This window comes from Ursus americanus, chromosome 23, assembly GCF_024610735.1.
Source record: "Ursus americanus isolate L20-20 chromosome 23, mUrsAme1.1.p, whole genome shotgun sequence".
NCBI lineage: Eukaryota > Metazoa > Chordata > Mammalia > Carnivora > Ursidae > Ursus > Ursus americanus.
In genome coordinates, this window is record NC_142149.1 from 13468016 (window position 1) to 13483376 (window position 15361).

Consider the following 15361-nt stretch of genomic DNA (forward strand, 5'->3'; position numbering starts at 1 on the left):
CGCTTAAATTCTATCTGAAGCATAAAGCAAGATGATTGGTAGATTTTTCTCAATCCCTACTAATCACCCACCCCTACCTTGTATCCTTGATACCGTGGGCAGATGGCGGGAAGGTGAATAAACACAGCCACTAAGCTTAGATCTTTTTTAACTCTTCAATTTAAAAAAAAAATAGACTTTATTTTTTAGAGAGTTTTAGATTTACAGAAAAATTGTCCTGAAAGTACAGATAGTTCTAATCTAAACTTGAATCTTAGGGGTATGTGTCTGGCTCAGTCAGTAGAGCATGCAGCTCTTGATCTCAGGGTCATGAGTTCAAGCCCCACGTTGGGCATGGAGCCTACTTTAAAAGCAAACAAACAAACAAACTTGGATCTTAAACCACCAGAGTAACCATGATAGAAAACGGATGCAGAATCCATGATTCCCAGAATTGTGGATTTCTGAAAAGCCACTGTACCCAGTGCTGTCCCTTGCTAGACTGTAACAAGAGAGATTCATAATCTAGAAAGGAAGAAATCTAGTGCATTGTTAAAAACACATTTCATATTTATCAATGTGCCTTTCCCTTCTGAGTTATGACCACATGACTCATGTTAAATATGGGGTATCTTAGGGTACCTGCCTGGCTCAGCCAGTGGAGCATGTGACTCTTGATCTTAGGGTTGTAAGTTTGAGCCCCATGTTGGGTGTAGAGATTAGTTAAAAATAAAATCTTAAAAAATATATGGGGTATCTCCCTTTTTCCATCCCACCCACCTCCATGTATATTCTCCTGGGAGAATCATTTTTAAGAATGGAGTTGTTAATGGCTACTACATAATAGTTCATCAGATGGATTTATCGTACATTACATGGCTATTCTCCCATACTGGGATATTTAAACTGTTTGCTTCCTTTCTCTCTCTGTTTTTTTCTTGCCATTATAGTAATGTCAGGATGAAAATCTTTGTGCATAAAGCTTTTCCTTTAAGATTCTTAAGATAAATTCTCAAAGCTTAAGCTTACTAGGTCAAGGTATATTAAGATTTTAAAGGTGCTTCATACTTAATGTTCATAATGCATTACAAAAAAGGGAAGATTACTCTCTTTTTATTTGGAATCTATAAGATAATATTTACTCAGGAGATCGCCTTCTCATTGTAGTATTCCCTGTTTCAAAAGGAGCTCAGGGCTCAAAAGGAGTTTGTTCATTGAGTGCTCATTGCCTAGTGGGGTGTGGGGGGAGGTCAGGAGAGTCAACCGGATTGGCACTGACATCCACTGCAGATGACCTGTGAGTGGGTATGTCCCAAAGATGGGAACATTATTATAGGGGATATAGGGAAGGTACCGCAATTAACTCCCAAACCCAGCTCCCATCTCAGAAGGGAACAGCTTCTGCCCAAGAAGTTCCCAAGACCATCAAGGTGCACAGCACCTGTGTCAGATGCAGTCCTGGTGAAGCTTTGGCTTGAAGTATCAACAAGATGCACCTCATCAAAAAGCTGTCTCAGCAGAACTCTTATTCCACCTCAAAGAGCCAGTGGTTTGACCAGAATTCTGGCAGTTACTGCCATTGCTGCCGGGGAAGCCCAAATGAATAGCTACTCTTCCTGTTTTCTTCTGGGGCCTGACTAAGCCTCTGTCAGCAACGGTGTTGGCTTAATCTGGATCGTGCCCTTACACTGAGCATGAGAATTAGACTGTTTCCCCCCGGGTATGGCCTCTGATTATGCTACATCATGACCACCGCCCCTGTTCCGTTTCTCTGCTGCAGCCCCACTGTGTACCACCCAAGGCAGCTGGCTGTGGAGGGAAGGGGCAGAGAAGGGATGAGCCAAAGAGCACGATGCAGGTGACTAACATGACCCAGAGGTCACTCAACATCACAGGCATTTTAACAGGAAAGAATTATAGTGGTCCTCTGGGTCTCTCGATCGCAACCTCATTGGGACCATGGATCTCTTGGATAATCAAATGAAAGGGCTTGAACCCTTGCTCCAGAAAAATACACCTCCCCAAATTTTGGGTACAATTCTAGGATGTTTCACAACTTCCTGGTACCCATCCATCTAGATAAAGCCTTTTATTTTCAGGTGGGAATATGGAGACCCCACAGAGGTGCAGCGTTCTTACCCAAGGTTACACAGAGGAGATAATCCAGTTCAAACTCAGCTCACCTGATTCCCAGTCAGGCCCTGTCAGCCAATACCGTGAAGTTTCCACTCTCTGTTGAGCCCTCTTTTGAGAATGACGGAAAGTTAGGGTGCTCGCAACCAAGGAAATCGAAGCCCCGCTCATAAAAGGAAACGGAGATCAATTAGTAAGCCATATTCCTGCCATAGATTCCTCTTGGAAAGTAAAAGCTAATGCCCTCCATTAATTCAGTAAGCACTTATGGAGCACCTAAGAGCATCTCCCAAAATCTCTAACTGCTGGGAGATTAATTATTTATTGAAAATTAGAACTCTTTATAATCTCAAGCCTGAAGAGATTTTTCAGTCTCCAGCCTCAAAGTGATTTTGTGTGTGTGTGGCTTCGTTCAAGTGCTGGGAGCCCCGCTCTGAAACGTCGGGGACAGAGGTGCTTGGCCATCATCTTCAGTGCAGATGAAGTGTCATGTTAAGGAGGGAGACCAGAATCCGCACTGAAGGGGACCTAAGTAGATTCTACTCCTATTTTACTACTATTTCTGCTGTTCAACACAGCAGAAAAGTTCCCAGTTTGGGAGGAGTTCCCCAACTCAGCGACTCAGATCATACATTTTATTAGTAGCAGGAAGAGAACTGGATTCCAGTTTCATCTTTCTGGAAAGAAGCAGGAAGCACTTCTGACTGATATTTATCTTCCCAGTTGGGTGCCAAGAGGCAGCTTTTTGTCACAGGAGGAGCCTGGTTGTGAAGGCTGGAGACTCGCCCTGAATCTAAACTTCTCTACTGACTCTCATGTGACCCCAGGCAAAGCTCTTTCCATCTTTGAGCCTTGGTTTTCTCATCTGAAAAATGAGAATTTCCTCAGCTTGGTTTTCTTTCAGTGTCCTGACGGTGATGTACTTGTTGGCTCAGCAGAAATGGCTCCTCTCCCTGGCTTCTATTGTCTATTCTTTCTTTGTAGCAAATACTTCATTCCGCTTCAGGGCCCACGCGGGAGGCATAAAGCACACAATAATTTGAATAGGGGGAGTGTAATATAAGGAATTACTCAACAGTGATAGGAGTAACGTATAGATGTAAAGAGAACTCCAAAGGGTACCTAAGACTGAGGGAAAAGACACAAGGAAGAACAAACTTGGAAGGGGCCCCTGTCTGTGGGGGCTGAGACTTCACGGGAGAAAGGTTGTGTTCGTAGCCCACTGGTTGGTGGAGAAGTTGGCTGGGTTTCCTGGACCAGAGCTGGTCCACAGTTGCTAGGCAGTGGCAAACAGCCGTCTGAGCACTGGTGAGATGAGACTGGTAGGCAGGTGTGTAGAGTCAAAGTGTCATGGCTGCTGTGAACTCTCGAGCCCATGGTGGTACATGTGCAAGGCCGCGATGAAGGCCTGAGCTGCAAGGTCACCAGTCAGCCATGTGCTCTGGGCCATGCAGCTGAGACAGAGCACCACGCAGTGTCCCCACGGACAGACTCTGCAGCAGGAGCAGGTCCAAACTCAGGAAGAGAAACCCCTTTCTTCCTGCAGGGTCCGTCCAGCAAATGGCGTCATGTCCTACTTGCTGTAAAGAAGAGCTTCCAGGGACCCAGTCCATTAGCTCCAAGCAGAGACTAACGGGTGACTTTGCAGCTGAGAGGCAATAATATGATAACCGGTATAATAGGTGATCAAAAATGTTTGAATTAAATTAGGAAAAGCCACACAATCTGTCAGTAACTCCGTTAACCCCTGTTTATTTCCTCGTCTTTTAGTCCCATAAATTTTACCACCAATAAATGTCAAATCCCTCTAACTTCTTTTGTAATTTACTCTCTCGAAGCTCATTTCCCTCTGAGATGTTCCATTTTGTTTTGTGTTGTTAATGAGGTACATGTCTTTCTTCTCTAGGCACACACGAGTAGAGGGTGGGCTGGGGGAGGGGCAGAGAGAAAGGGGAAGAGGGGAGGGGACAGAGTGGGAGAGAGAGACTCACGCAAATAACCTGAGACCCAGTATTTCATTTGACAATTTTTTTCTGCACTCAAGCTTGAACTCGTCTCCCTACAGTCTCTCTGTTTCATTTCAAAGCCATCCACCTGTCCTTCCTAAACACTCTAGGAGTGTCCCCAAGCACTTGACTTCAAGTGGCAGTGGAAGGAGCCACAGCTGATCCGAGAACCCGGCCTTCTCTCCCTTTAAGGAAAACACAGTGGCCACCTCGGGGCAGACCGGGCTGTCAGTCTCCTTGGAGTCTAAAGAGTCCAGTCTCTGACCATTTGAGAAGAAAATAGGCAGCAGAGCAAACATCAGACTTGGAGCATGAATACCAGCACAAATATTATTCAGAAAGTATTTGGAAAGGACTCGTAGTTTCAAAACAAGAATCAAACTAAGGAGAGTGTGGCATTGTAAAGGGCCCTACACCGGCTGTCCTGTGGGAGATCACATTATTAACAGGCACGGAATTTGTGTCAAGACAATGTTCTTAGGCATCAACCACCTTGTTCTTCCAAAATATTTCATTCTCTACTGAAGAATCAGATGTAATCAGTGTTCGCGGTTGATTCCCCTGCAGGAATTAGCCAAACAGTGAGGCCGGGTTACAGCTAAGATGTCTTCCAAGGATGAAGTGGTTTTGAAAACGTAATCTGTTTACCATCCTTCAGTAGGATTGGGAAGATCATCCCTTTAGATCAGAAAAATGGCAATGAGAAAAACTAGAGGCACTTAATCTTTGCACCAAAATTTATATATATCCGTGTGTGTATGTAGCTGCCTTACATATTTCTTTGCAAGTGGTGGACATCCCGGGGCCAGTGGAACCTAGTGTAGACGTGGCAGGGAGCCACCTCAGTTTCTCCCCAAGCTCTACCTTCTTACCCCTGCATGTCCCAAGTAAATTGTGCTCTTAAATGATCAGAAGTGATACATGTATTTATTCCTGCGTAATGAGATTGGGGACAATCTTTACTTTCTTTCTGTTTATCTATGTGATATGTTCTGCAATGAGCATGTGTTGTTTGTGAAGTTAAACATATATAAAAAATTTTAATGAAAAAACAAAGCAAAACCACCCCACATTTCTCTTCCATAAATCTTGGGCTCCATTACTGCTTGTTGTCTCCTCTCCACGCCAGACCCTTTGTAGCCTCTTCACTCCCCCTGTTCAGATTAACTGCCAAAAATCAGCAGACCTCATTTTTGGAAGAGACTTTTGGAAGAGATTTGTTTCTTCACTCTCGGACTTCTAAAAACAGACCACTTTTCCTTCTACCCCTCACCAAGCGGTGATTGATGCTACAGCTGCCTCTGATGTGACAAAACGTAAGCGATGAATAAAAAAGCCTTTCAGGATTCTCGCACATTCTGAGGCAGGCAGAAAGCACCCGCCAGGAGCGCTGAGCCAGGTGAAGATGCTCTGCGGGGTGTTACTCTGCCCCGGGCACAGTTGTGCCAACCACGGGCACCTTGAGGACACTCGCATCGCTAACCTTTGATATGTTGCTCTGCTCTTTCAGATTTTTGACAATGAAGCCAAAGACCTAGAGAGAGAAGTTTGCTTTATTGATATCGCCTGCGATGAGATTCCAGAACGTTACTACAAAGAATCTGAGGTAAGCAATAAATGGGGATGACAGATGGAAGAGACTCACTCATTCATTCCACAAATATTTGTGAAGTCCTAACCTGGGAGACTTTCATCCATCTCGGTGTTGATTCAACTTGGTCTCACATCTCGCTGGATTATTTAATGCGAGTCTCAGAATTAAGTTCCTGCTCTTCAGGGCCCTGGCTGCCACTCCATTTCCATTTAGATTTCCTGTCTCCCCTGCTCTGCCATCCTTCTGGGCAGCAAAACCTTCACCAGGCTGAGCCAGCCAACATACCGGCCTCTGGCAGTCAGCAGCCTTCTTTGACTTCCTGTTTTGCTAGAACGTGCGTGACCGGCGTCGCTATCTGCATGCTCCGTGAGGGCCGGGGCTGGGGTTTATGGGTATCTTTATGTGTAACACCAAGAAAAGGCTCGGCCTGCCCTCTGAGTGAACATTGAAACTCCAGCAGCTCTTCTTGTTGCAGAACCTTTCTCTCAAAACAGGAAATGCCTTTGAAAGGGTTTCTCCTTTTTTTTCATTCTTGACTGCGAATGGATTGAAGAGCATGTCTTTTTCTACACCCTCCCCCCTGCTGGGATCCGTGGTGTGCCTCACTCCAATCTTGTTAGCTTACTGTGGGTGCAAGTCACACTGATACCCCGGTAGTACTTTATTAACGGCTGCTGGCGGCACGTGGGGGACCCCCTTGGAAATGACATCCCTGTCCCGCAATGACGGTTGTTTAGCAACAGGGCAGCCAATCACAATATGTTTGGACTCGGGGCCCCAAACTCATCCTTGAGCCGTAACACATGGACCTTGACTCTCTTCTCCCAGATTCAGGAAGGCTGATGTAAGACATAAAACATAAACCTTTTGGAAATGAAGTCCACTGTTTGACCAGCTGGGCTCCCAATGTGGTTCAGATTCTTTTTTTTTCATTTTTGCCTCCATATTTTGGGATTCTAACCTGCTCTTAGCAGATGCCTAGCTGCTTCATTGCAGGCGTGTGCTCTGCAGCTGCTGTCCCCTCTTCAAAACACTGGGAGAGGCTGATGAGAATTACTCTCGGTTTGACTCAAAGGCGGAGCGTTTTAACGTCATCCGTGTACGCTGTGCTCTGCAGCCAGCCACGCTCATGAATTTTCAGAGAAACCAAGTGAAATGCTTTCTGCATAACTGAGCCTGCAGAGGAGAAGGAGAAACTTGGCCTCCCCTTGTCTCATTCTACGGAGGAGATCTTTCTGTGGTTCCACAGCGAGTCCGCCAATACTTAACGGGGCTTCAAAGCCGTCGTGAATCGGGTGAAGCCGTTCCGGTCACTTCCTCGGCTCCTTCAGCCTGGGTGGGGGCTGCTGTTCTCCCCAGGCATCCTGACCTCTTTGGGATCTCAGGCCTTTCAGGAAGAAAACTGAATTAATTTCAGCTCTTCGTCTTAGATTGCTTTGGTGTGATCCTGCCTGGGACTCAGGGAGTTCCCTCCTGATTGGGTGGAAAGTCTTGGGATAAATATGGAATACTAATGACAAAATCAACAAGTCTCATTTCTAGTCAGCGGGTGCCTGATTCATCTCCTTGTGCTTTGTGCTCCCAAGAACCAGCCCTGGAAAGTTTCTTTTCATTCACACAGACAAGCGAGGACCTTTTATTTCATTCTTCATAGTCATTCATTTCTCTTGGTCATAAAGTATTCTTTTCAAGGACGCGAGAGGTAAATAGTCATTCATCCAATAAATATCTACTGAGTACTCACTGAGTGTCACATGCAGTATTAAATGGCGACACAGTAATGAGCGGAAGAGCCACTGAGAGTCCCTTCTTCCCTCAGGATCCTTCCAGTCTGGCAGGGGAGCCAACAATAGAGAATCACATTAGTACCGATGGACTTAAGAGTCAGTGCCATAAGGAAGCATACATGATGGGGGAAAGAGACCATGCTGGGGAAACTGAATTTAAGAGGATGGGATCGGGAAAGAAGTTCTGGAAATAATGACATACCAAGACCCGCAGGATGAAAAGAACTGGGGGATAGTGCTCCAGGTGAAGGCAATAATGTGTGGCACCTGTGTGTGACACACATGAGGAAACGAAAGAAGACCAACATGGCAGCAGCAGCAGAAACAAAAGGATGAATGGCACAAAGGAGGTTGGGGCCGTGTTGAGATGCTTCAGTCTTATTCAAGTGCAGTGGAATGCCTTTGCAGAAATTAAAGCTGGGCATCATATGATCTGATTTGTGCTTGTAAAAGATTGCTCTGGATGGAGAAGGGACTAGAATGAAGCAGAGTGGAAGTCAGGAAATCACTGAGGTCTTTGGAGTTATCTGCATTATTGGTTTTTCACGTTATGTGGTGGCTTGAACTGGAGGGCTGGGAACAGATGGTTTTGAGGTATATTTTGAAGACAAAATTGACAGGGATTGGTCATGGACGGGAAATGAAGATAAGAGAAAAGCAGATGTCAGGATGACCTTATTAATGGCTTGGCCAACAGATAGACAGGGGTGAGAAGAGGAATGGATTTTGAGAAAGATGGATGGATTTTGTGATGCCAACGAGACATCCAAAGCAAGTAGAAGTGTAAATCTAAAGCATAGACGAGAGATCTGGAATGGTGACAAATGTGGGAGTAATTGGAAAACAGAAGATACTTAACATGCTGGAGATGAATGAGAGGGAGAAAGCATAAAGTATAAGCAGGAAATGAGTTCAGGTCCGAGCATGAAGGGATGACAGCATTTGGAGATCAGGAAGAGGGTGGGGAGGCTCCACGAATCTACAGGAACCTGGCAGAGAGTTGGAGGAAAGACAAGGAGAGTGCGCCAAGGGAATGCACGTTTCAGGAGGAAGCAAGTAATCCACTGGACTGAGCACTGCCGTGAGGTCCAGTAAGACAAGAATGCATAACCATCCTCTAGAACAGTGGTGTTTCCAATGTCTGGAGACATTTTTGGTTGTCACAACTTGGGGATGCTACCGGCAACCAGGAACGTTGCTAAACGTACTATAATGGACGGGACAGCGCCCCCTCCCCCACCAGAGAATTTTCGGCCCCCTGATGTCACTAGTGCTGAGGCTAGTGACACCCTAGGGAAACCCTGCCCCAGAGGAAAAGGTCACCAGAGATTAATGGAACTTGGGATTCAGCTCTTTCACTCAGAGCCTCCCCTGCCTGTCCGGGAGTATGAGGGTTTCTTTGCAGCTGTGAAAGAAAGGGGCCCCAGAGGTCTCAGCCCTGCACACTCTCCATCAAGTACTGCTTCCCAGAGGATCACTGGCCGATGTTGCAGGTGGAATTTTTCCTCACTTGCCCTAGCAGTTAGACCACAAAGGAATGGCATAATCAGGAGTATGCTGTGTGGACTCCCTTGTAACCCCAACCCCATATCACTCAGCTTCCAGAATCCAGACTGCATAGGAACCCAGCTGAAGGGAGAGAAGGGACAGAAGAGTTTCCTAGGCTGTTTTGGTTGTGTGTCATCAGCCAAGCACTGAGAACAAGGGGAACAGCCAATTCAGAGGCAAACCATTTCCAAATAAATTTCCACTCGGCCCACTGTAGATAATTAACATCCCCCTCCCCACCGCAAGAGTTTTCTTGTACAATGACTGACCTGGTCATTTTCTGCTTAAAACTACCCTCACTGGCTGGGAGGAAGCCCAGTCCCTGAGCAGGGCCCTCTGCCCTCGCCACTCCCTGGTCCTCCCCACCTCCGTGCCATTTAGCTGGGAATCTTCTCCTCCGGGGCCTCTCCTGGGCCTCCCACTAACCCGCCCGCCATCAGCAGAGCATGCTACTCATACTATCTCACAGGTCTATCATGAGCCCCATGAAAACAAGAGCTGTCTACTCCATCACCTTACCTCCCCAGTGAGTACAGCACCAGCACAAGGCAGATGCTCACAACACGGTTGTTGAATGAATAAGTGAAAGCCGGGGGCCTTGTTTTTTTCCTTCCAGCAGCAACAATTTCAGAGCAAGTGCTAGCAAAGAAAATGAATTTGTTACCATTAAGCTAACAGTTATGAATCAGAATTCTTTTTTTTTCTTTTTCTTTTTTTTTTTATCTGAGGCATACAGCTTTGCAGGCTTTTTTCTTCCAAAATCCATCTTTGTGAGTTGACTATGTCAGCATCATAAATAGGAACACGTTTTCCACGGAGAAAGCCAAAGTGCTGGTGGGCTGACTCTGGTCTGAGATTTTTGATGCTTATGCATTCAGACCAGGGCTATCTGGGTCAGTCGTCTCCTCCGAGCTCTGGTCACACACACCGCTGTCCGGGCCGAGGCAGGGGACTGGAGCGCTTGCTTTTCTCCTTTCCTTTCTCCCTGGAAACCGCCAAGCCACACGGGAGGCAAGAATGCCTTTCTCGTTAAGGTGACTGGAGCTGGGAATTTTCCGCTGGGTGCCCTCTGCCTGGCAGAACCTTGTGCCACCCCTAACCAGAGATTCAGAAGGACACTCTGGAGACTCGGAATCAGGTGACAACCCAGTGCTCTCCTCGTTCTCATTTTGCAGGGATGCTGTTTCCTATCCACAGCGAGGGCCTGAGCTCCAACTCCCAAGAGCCTCTTAGCCTCAGGTTCTGTTCTCATAACCATTGCAGGACTCTGCAGGGCGGCGCCTCTGTTGTAGAAGAAAAAAGAAAAGAAAAAAACAAACCAGTGTGATTTCTCAGAAACAGGGAGCACCTCATTCAACCTCAACACGGCCCCGCCAAGGCCCTGCCCCCATCAGTCATAAAGCGCTTTGCACCCAGTGACATTACCACCCCAAAGCAGGAAAGAGGAAGTGAAGCCAGGACCTGAGCAGGCCGTACTTGCGAGCCAGTTGATACGTGGTTCCTTTCCTCTGCCAGGAGTTCCATCCCGACCTTTCATGCTCTGCCAGGGCTTCAAGGGGAGGATCCCAGCTCAGGAATGAGGAAACCCCGTACGATACCTCATAAGGCGTCTGCTGAAGGTGCAAGCAGTGAGCCCCTACCTGCAAAGCTGAGTTGGCAGTTTGGGGGCACAGGAACTAAATCTTAGCACCCAGCCTATCCAGGACAACTCCAAGGCCATGCATCAAGAGTTCTAAGTCGGAGGCTGTTGGTATTGGTTGAATGTGAAGTCCAGCACCCTGCCTCCTTGACTGACCAGAGACAGTGGTAGCGCTGTTGGCCTCCTAGGTGCTGCCCCCCACAGCTCTCCCTCAGGGACACAAGTGTGGGGGTCATGTGCTTCTACATGTTCAGACATGCCTTCGCTAGAAAGCAGGGCTCAGGGGGAGAAAGGTAATCACTCGGTGGAGGGGGTTTAGAAGTAGAGGACTTTTCGAGTGCTCTGTTGTGTCGTGTTTTGTTTTTTAATCTTCATTGATTTATTTAAAGTAAAGGGGAGTCTCTAGACCATTGGTTCTAATCTGGGGGCAATTTTTCCTGCCAGGGTACACCTCGCAGTGTCTGGAGATATTTTTGATTGTCACCACAGGCGGGGGTGTGATGCGCTTCTGGCATCTAGTGGGTGGAGAGGCCAGAGATGCCGCTAAGGATTCTACAATGAACGGGATAGCCCCACAACAGAACATTATCTAGCCCACGATGCTGGTAGAGGCTAAGTCGAGAAACCCTGCTGTAGACCAGTCCAAGGAAAGGGAATTTAGTAAAACCTATTAGTAGCAAGACTCCTTAGTGGATTTCTTGAGTTTGCCTTCGTTAAGGGCTTACTGTGTGCCAGGCGCTGCTAGGCGCCGAGGCTCTAGAGGCCGTGATTATGTCTCGTCTCTACTATCCTTTGTACTTGGTCTTCTTTTTAAGATGACAGAAATTCCTCTTTCCCTTTTTTGGGGGGGATGTAAAAGAAGTCTCCCTCATTGGGAAGCATAATCCCAATAGAAATAGAGCATAGGGGCGCCTGGGTGGCACAGCGGTTGAGCGTCTGCCTTCGGCTCAGGGCGTGATCCTGGCATTATGGGATCGAGCCCCACATCAGGCTCTTCCACTGTGAGCCTGCTTCTTCCTCTCCCACTCCCCCTGCTTGTGTTCCCTCTCTCGCTGGCTGTCTCTATCTCTGTCGAATGAATAAATAAAATCTTAAAAAAAAAAAAAAGAAAGAAAGAAATAGAGCATAATCATTTTAATGGGAAAATTTACAGTGTTTTGAACTCAGGGAGAGACGAAGGGAAAGGCTAACGTGAGGCTGTCTTAGAAGTCTGAACCCCTGTAGTAGGTCTGATTGAATTAGGACAGTACAGGGGAGGTTTTAGGCAGAATTTGAGTTAGAGCATTCCCCTTGAGTGGGTTGCCAAAGGGGATTTCTTTGAACTCAGTTCTCGAGGCCCCTGGATTCTAGAGTCTTCCCAGACTAGCAGCCAGTCCATTGGTCACACGGATCTAAACATCTGTGAAATTTTCTCTTCAGGGAGAAGGAACAGAACAAAGAGAGAAACATCTGACTTTTCCAATAACCGCCAAGGATGAGAGATTAAATGCTGTTTGCTAAGTACGATGGGCCCCAGAAAGGGAACAGAGAGGCCAAATGAGCAAATATTGTCACGCTCAGTACCCATTGGTACAAAGTGCTTCATCCAAACTACGCCGCTCCCTCCAATTAAAATACCATCATTTTGGTCTTCATGTTGGCGATGGAGGATGGTAAAAATTTTCAGTGATCTCCAAATGGCCAGATTTAACCCAGCTGCCTCGTGCTGGGGCATGTCATTGAGTTGAGTTTGCTGTTGTGTTGTGACTATCATTTCCCACTTTTCCCTCTGTCCATCAGTTCCTCTCTGAGAGTAACGCAGCTGTTTAGTGATGGGTTCCAACACTGGGGGGCTGGGCCCCTCTGGGTAGTCAGAAGAGTTACTATCATTGGCGTGGAGAGAAGGAGGGACCCTTGGCTGCCCAAGGGCTCCCTGGTCCTAGACCCTAAGATCGTCAGCTTCTGCGTCTCAGGCCCCTGAGCCCTCCTCCTTGGTGAGCTCTCCATGAGGCCAGTGCTTGAGAGAGGGAAGCACTTGGGAGGGGGAGCTCTGGAAGTAGCCAGAGCAGCAGATGAAAAGGGAAAAAGTGGGACACCTTTAAGAAGCCTGTGATCCGGTTGGGAGGAGAAGGTGTCACAGCATAAAAGGCTAAGGAACGGCTGGAGGCGGCAGGAGAAATGGCTTCACAGCCAGCTGAAGTTTACTCCCTGGAAACTCTGCCCCGTCCTCACCACACGATATCACGGAGGGGGCAGCTCCACGGACAGAGGTGGTCAGGGCTGACCTTACAGGAGTAGGGGAACCTGAGTTGGGCCTGTAAAAAATGACAAGGTTTGCTCTTTGTTCACAAAGTAATCCTTGTAAAGAATTCCAGCATATCAATAGGTAACATTGAAAAAACCAGTGTCCTAAGATGCCTCGTCACAGAGATAGCTGTGGTTAAAGTTGGTGTTCCAATCTTTATACATAAATGTGATGCATCAGTAACGTTATTTTTTAAACATAAGCCCACGCTCTGCAACCAGACCACGCTGTACCACTTTGCAGTGTGCCTTTTTTCACTAACAGTATAACTTTGCCATCTTCTCGTGGCCGCATGCGTGTCTCGGGCAGGTTTTGTAACGGCTATATAATGTGCCATCGTCCGGTTATGCCGTATTACGCCGTTCCTCATTGGGTGACATGTAGAGCACTCCCATCCTCTTGCTATTATAGTACAGTATGGAGTCTTATGTGATATCTCATAGTATAGTGTAGTCTATAGTAGAGTATAGCATCTGATATGACATCTTTTCTGTGTTGTTCTAATGTTTCTGTAGATTAGATTCTAAAAGTGAAGTTGTGGAGCCATGGGTATGTGGATTTCAATCCTGCTAGATACAGCCAAGCTGCCCCCACTCCAAAACTATATTAAGTTACCTTCTGACCCACACTTGTACCCACAAACAATTTTGAAATCAGTGAGACTGAAGAGCAGTGTAGTGAGGGCAGAGGGAATAATAATCCCAGTGCATATTCAAGGGGGAGTGAATAACTAGCTGTCTGACCGAGGCAGAAGGCCTTGAATGCCAAGCTAAGGAATTTGGATTTTATTCTGCAAGCAGCAGCAGGCTTTCAAAGCAGAGGTCACCTGCTGCCATGCAAGGGGGCTCCATTTGTGACCTCACCAGGGGGATGGTGAGGGCAGGCTTCTGGATGCCAAGAGGCTGGGGATCCAGCAACTCCATCAACCTACTTCTTTCCCTGTCCCTCCACCCCTTTCATGAACAAGTAGCCTTCAGCCGTCTCAGCAGCAATAATATTTCATTAACGGACAGAAACTTCTGGAAGTAAAAAGGCATTAAACAGCCGTCCAGGCCTCAACAACCCTGGCAACCTCAATTTTAGACCAATAATCGGCAGCTCACTTCCCTAGGAACAAATAGGTAATCTCTTTAGGATCTCAGTCCTTCCAAACAAAAGAAAGCTGGGTCACCAGGTCTTACCAAAGTACCATGCGTAGTGCTGATTCTGAAAACTATTGCTGTTCTTTTGGCCTGATTATGTGGAACTATTTACCATGTGTTAAGCAAAGGCAAATATATTAGCAAAACAGTAGTGCCGAACTCCATCCTAGAGAAAGGGTTTTCAAGTCTTAATTTTTCAAGGGAAAAAAAAATTTTTTTTTTTTTAAGATTTTATTTATTTATTTGACAGAGAGAGACAGCCAGCGAGAGAGGGAACACAGCAGGGGGAGTGGGAGAGGAAGAAGCAGGCTCACAGCAGAGGAGCCTGATGTGGGACTCGATCCCGGTACGCCAGGATCACGCCCTGAGCCGAAGGCAGACGCTTTAACGACTGCGCTACCCAGGCGCCCCAAGGGAAAAAAAATTTTTTAACTATTGCAGTAATTTGCACGAATGAGGTCCCCCTGAGCTCAGTGCCTAGAGTAGTAGTTGGAAATCTTAACAATTGGATCTGGTAGTGAAAGGCCAGACCCAAGTAGGTCAAACAAAATTGAGGCAGATAAATTCCAAATACCAGACAAACCCAGAGATTCTAAGTCTCTGCCAGGAGTAGAGTTGCTGATTATGGCATGGGATCATTGACTCGATAGAAAAAGTCCTTGGGGAAATGGCTGTACGTCCCAACAGGAAGGACTCATCCAAGCAAAACATCCATAAAAGGGAGAAACAATTGGGCTTGTTGTAGAGGGATCTATGCAAGAGATAACCTCTAGAGCCTATGGATGGGGATTCCCACCCATGCTTTCCATGTGAAAATGACTCAACCCAAAGGTAACAAGGGGCCCTTGGCTCTGCCACGCTTCCCAAGTGATTACAATCGTCGTACTGCATCACCACCAATTACTGTATCTTGTATCTCTTCCTTCCTTCGAATGAGTGGATGGAGAGATGGAGAGATGATGGGGTGGGGTGATATGATAGGAAAGGCAAGGCATTAAAGTGACTAGCACAGTCCCTAGCACACAGTAAGCATTTAATAAATGTTCCCTTCGCCTTGCTTGGGCTCTGGCATTGAGATCTGCAGATGTGTTGCTGGGATGATTGCTCAGTAGAAACCATGTGTCTTCGGAAAGTGGCTGCTGTGAATGGTACTTTGGGAATTTGTTTGCATATCGCTTTTTGCTTGTTGGCGTGACTGAATGGAGAAGAGAAACAGAGGGTTGGTTCCCAAGATCATAGAATCCTCTGC

The 15361-nt window shown here is 46.8% G+C and overlaps 1 protein-coding gene across 1 annotated transcript in view; it reads left to right on the forward strand.

Annotated features, from left to right (window-relative positions):
• The window catches only part of PITPNC1 (phosphatidylinositol transfer protein cytoplasmic 1), a 252604-nt gene that overhangs the window by 199107 nt on the left and 38136 nt on the right, over nucleotides 1–15361 (forward strand). The window contains exon 8 of the mRNA XM_045813945.2: nucleotides 5629–5724. Within this exon, the coding sequence (XP_045669901.1) occupies nucleotides 5629–5724 (96 nt within the window). The remainder of the gene's footprint in view (nucleotides 1–5628; nucleotides 5725–15361) is intronic.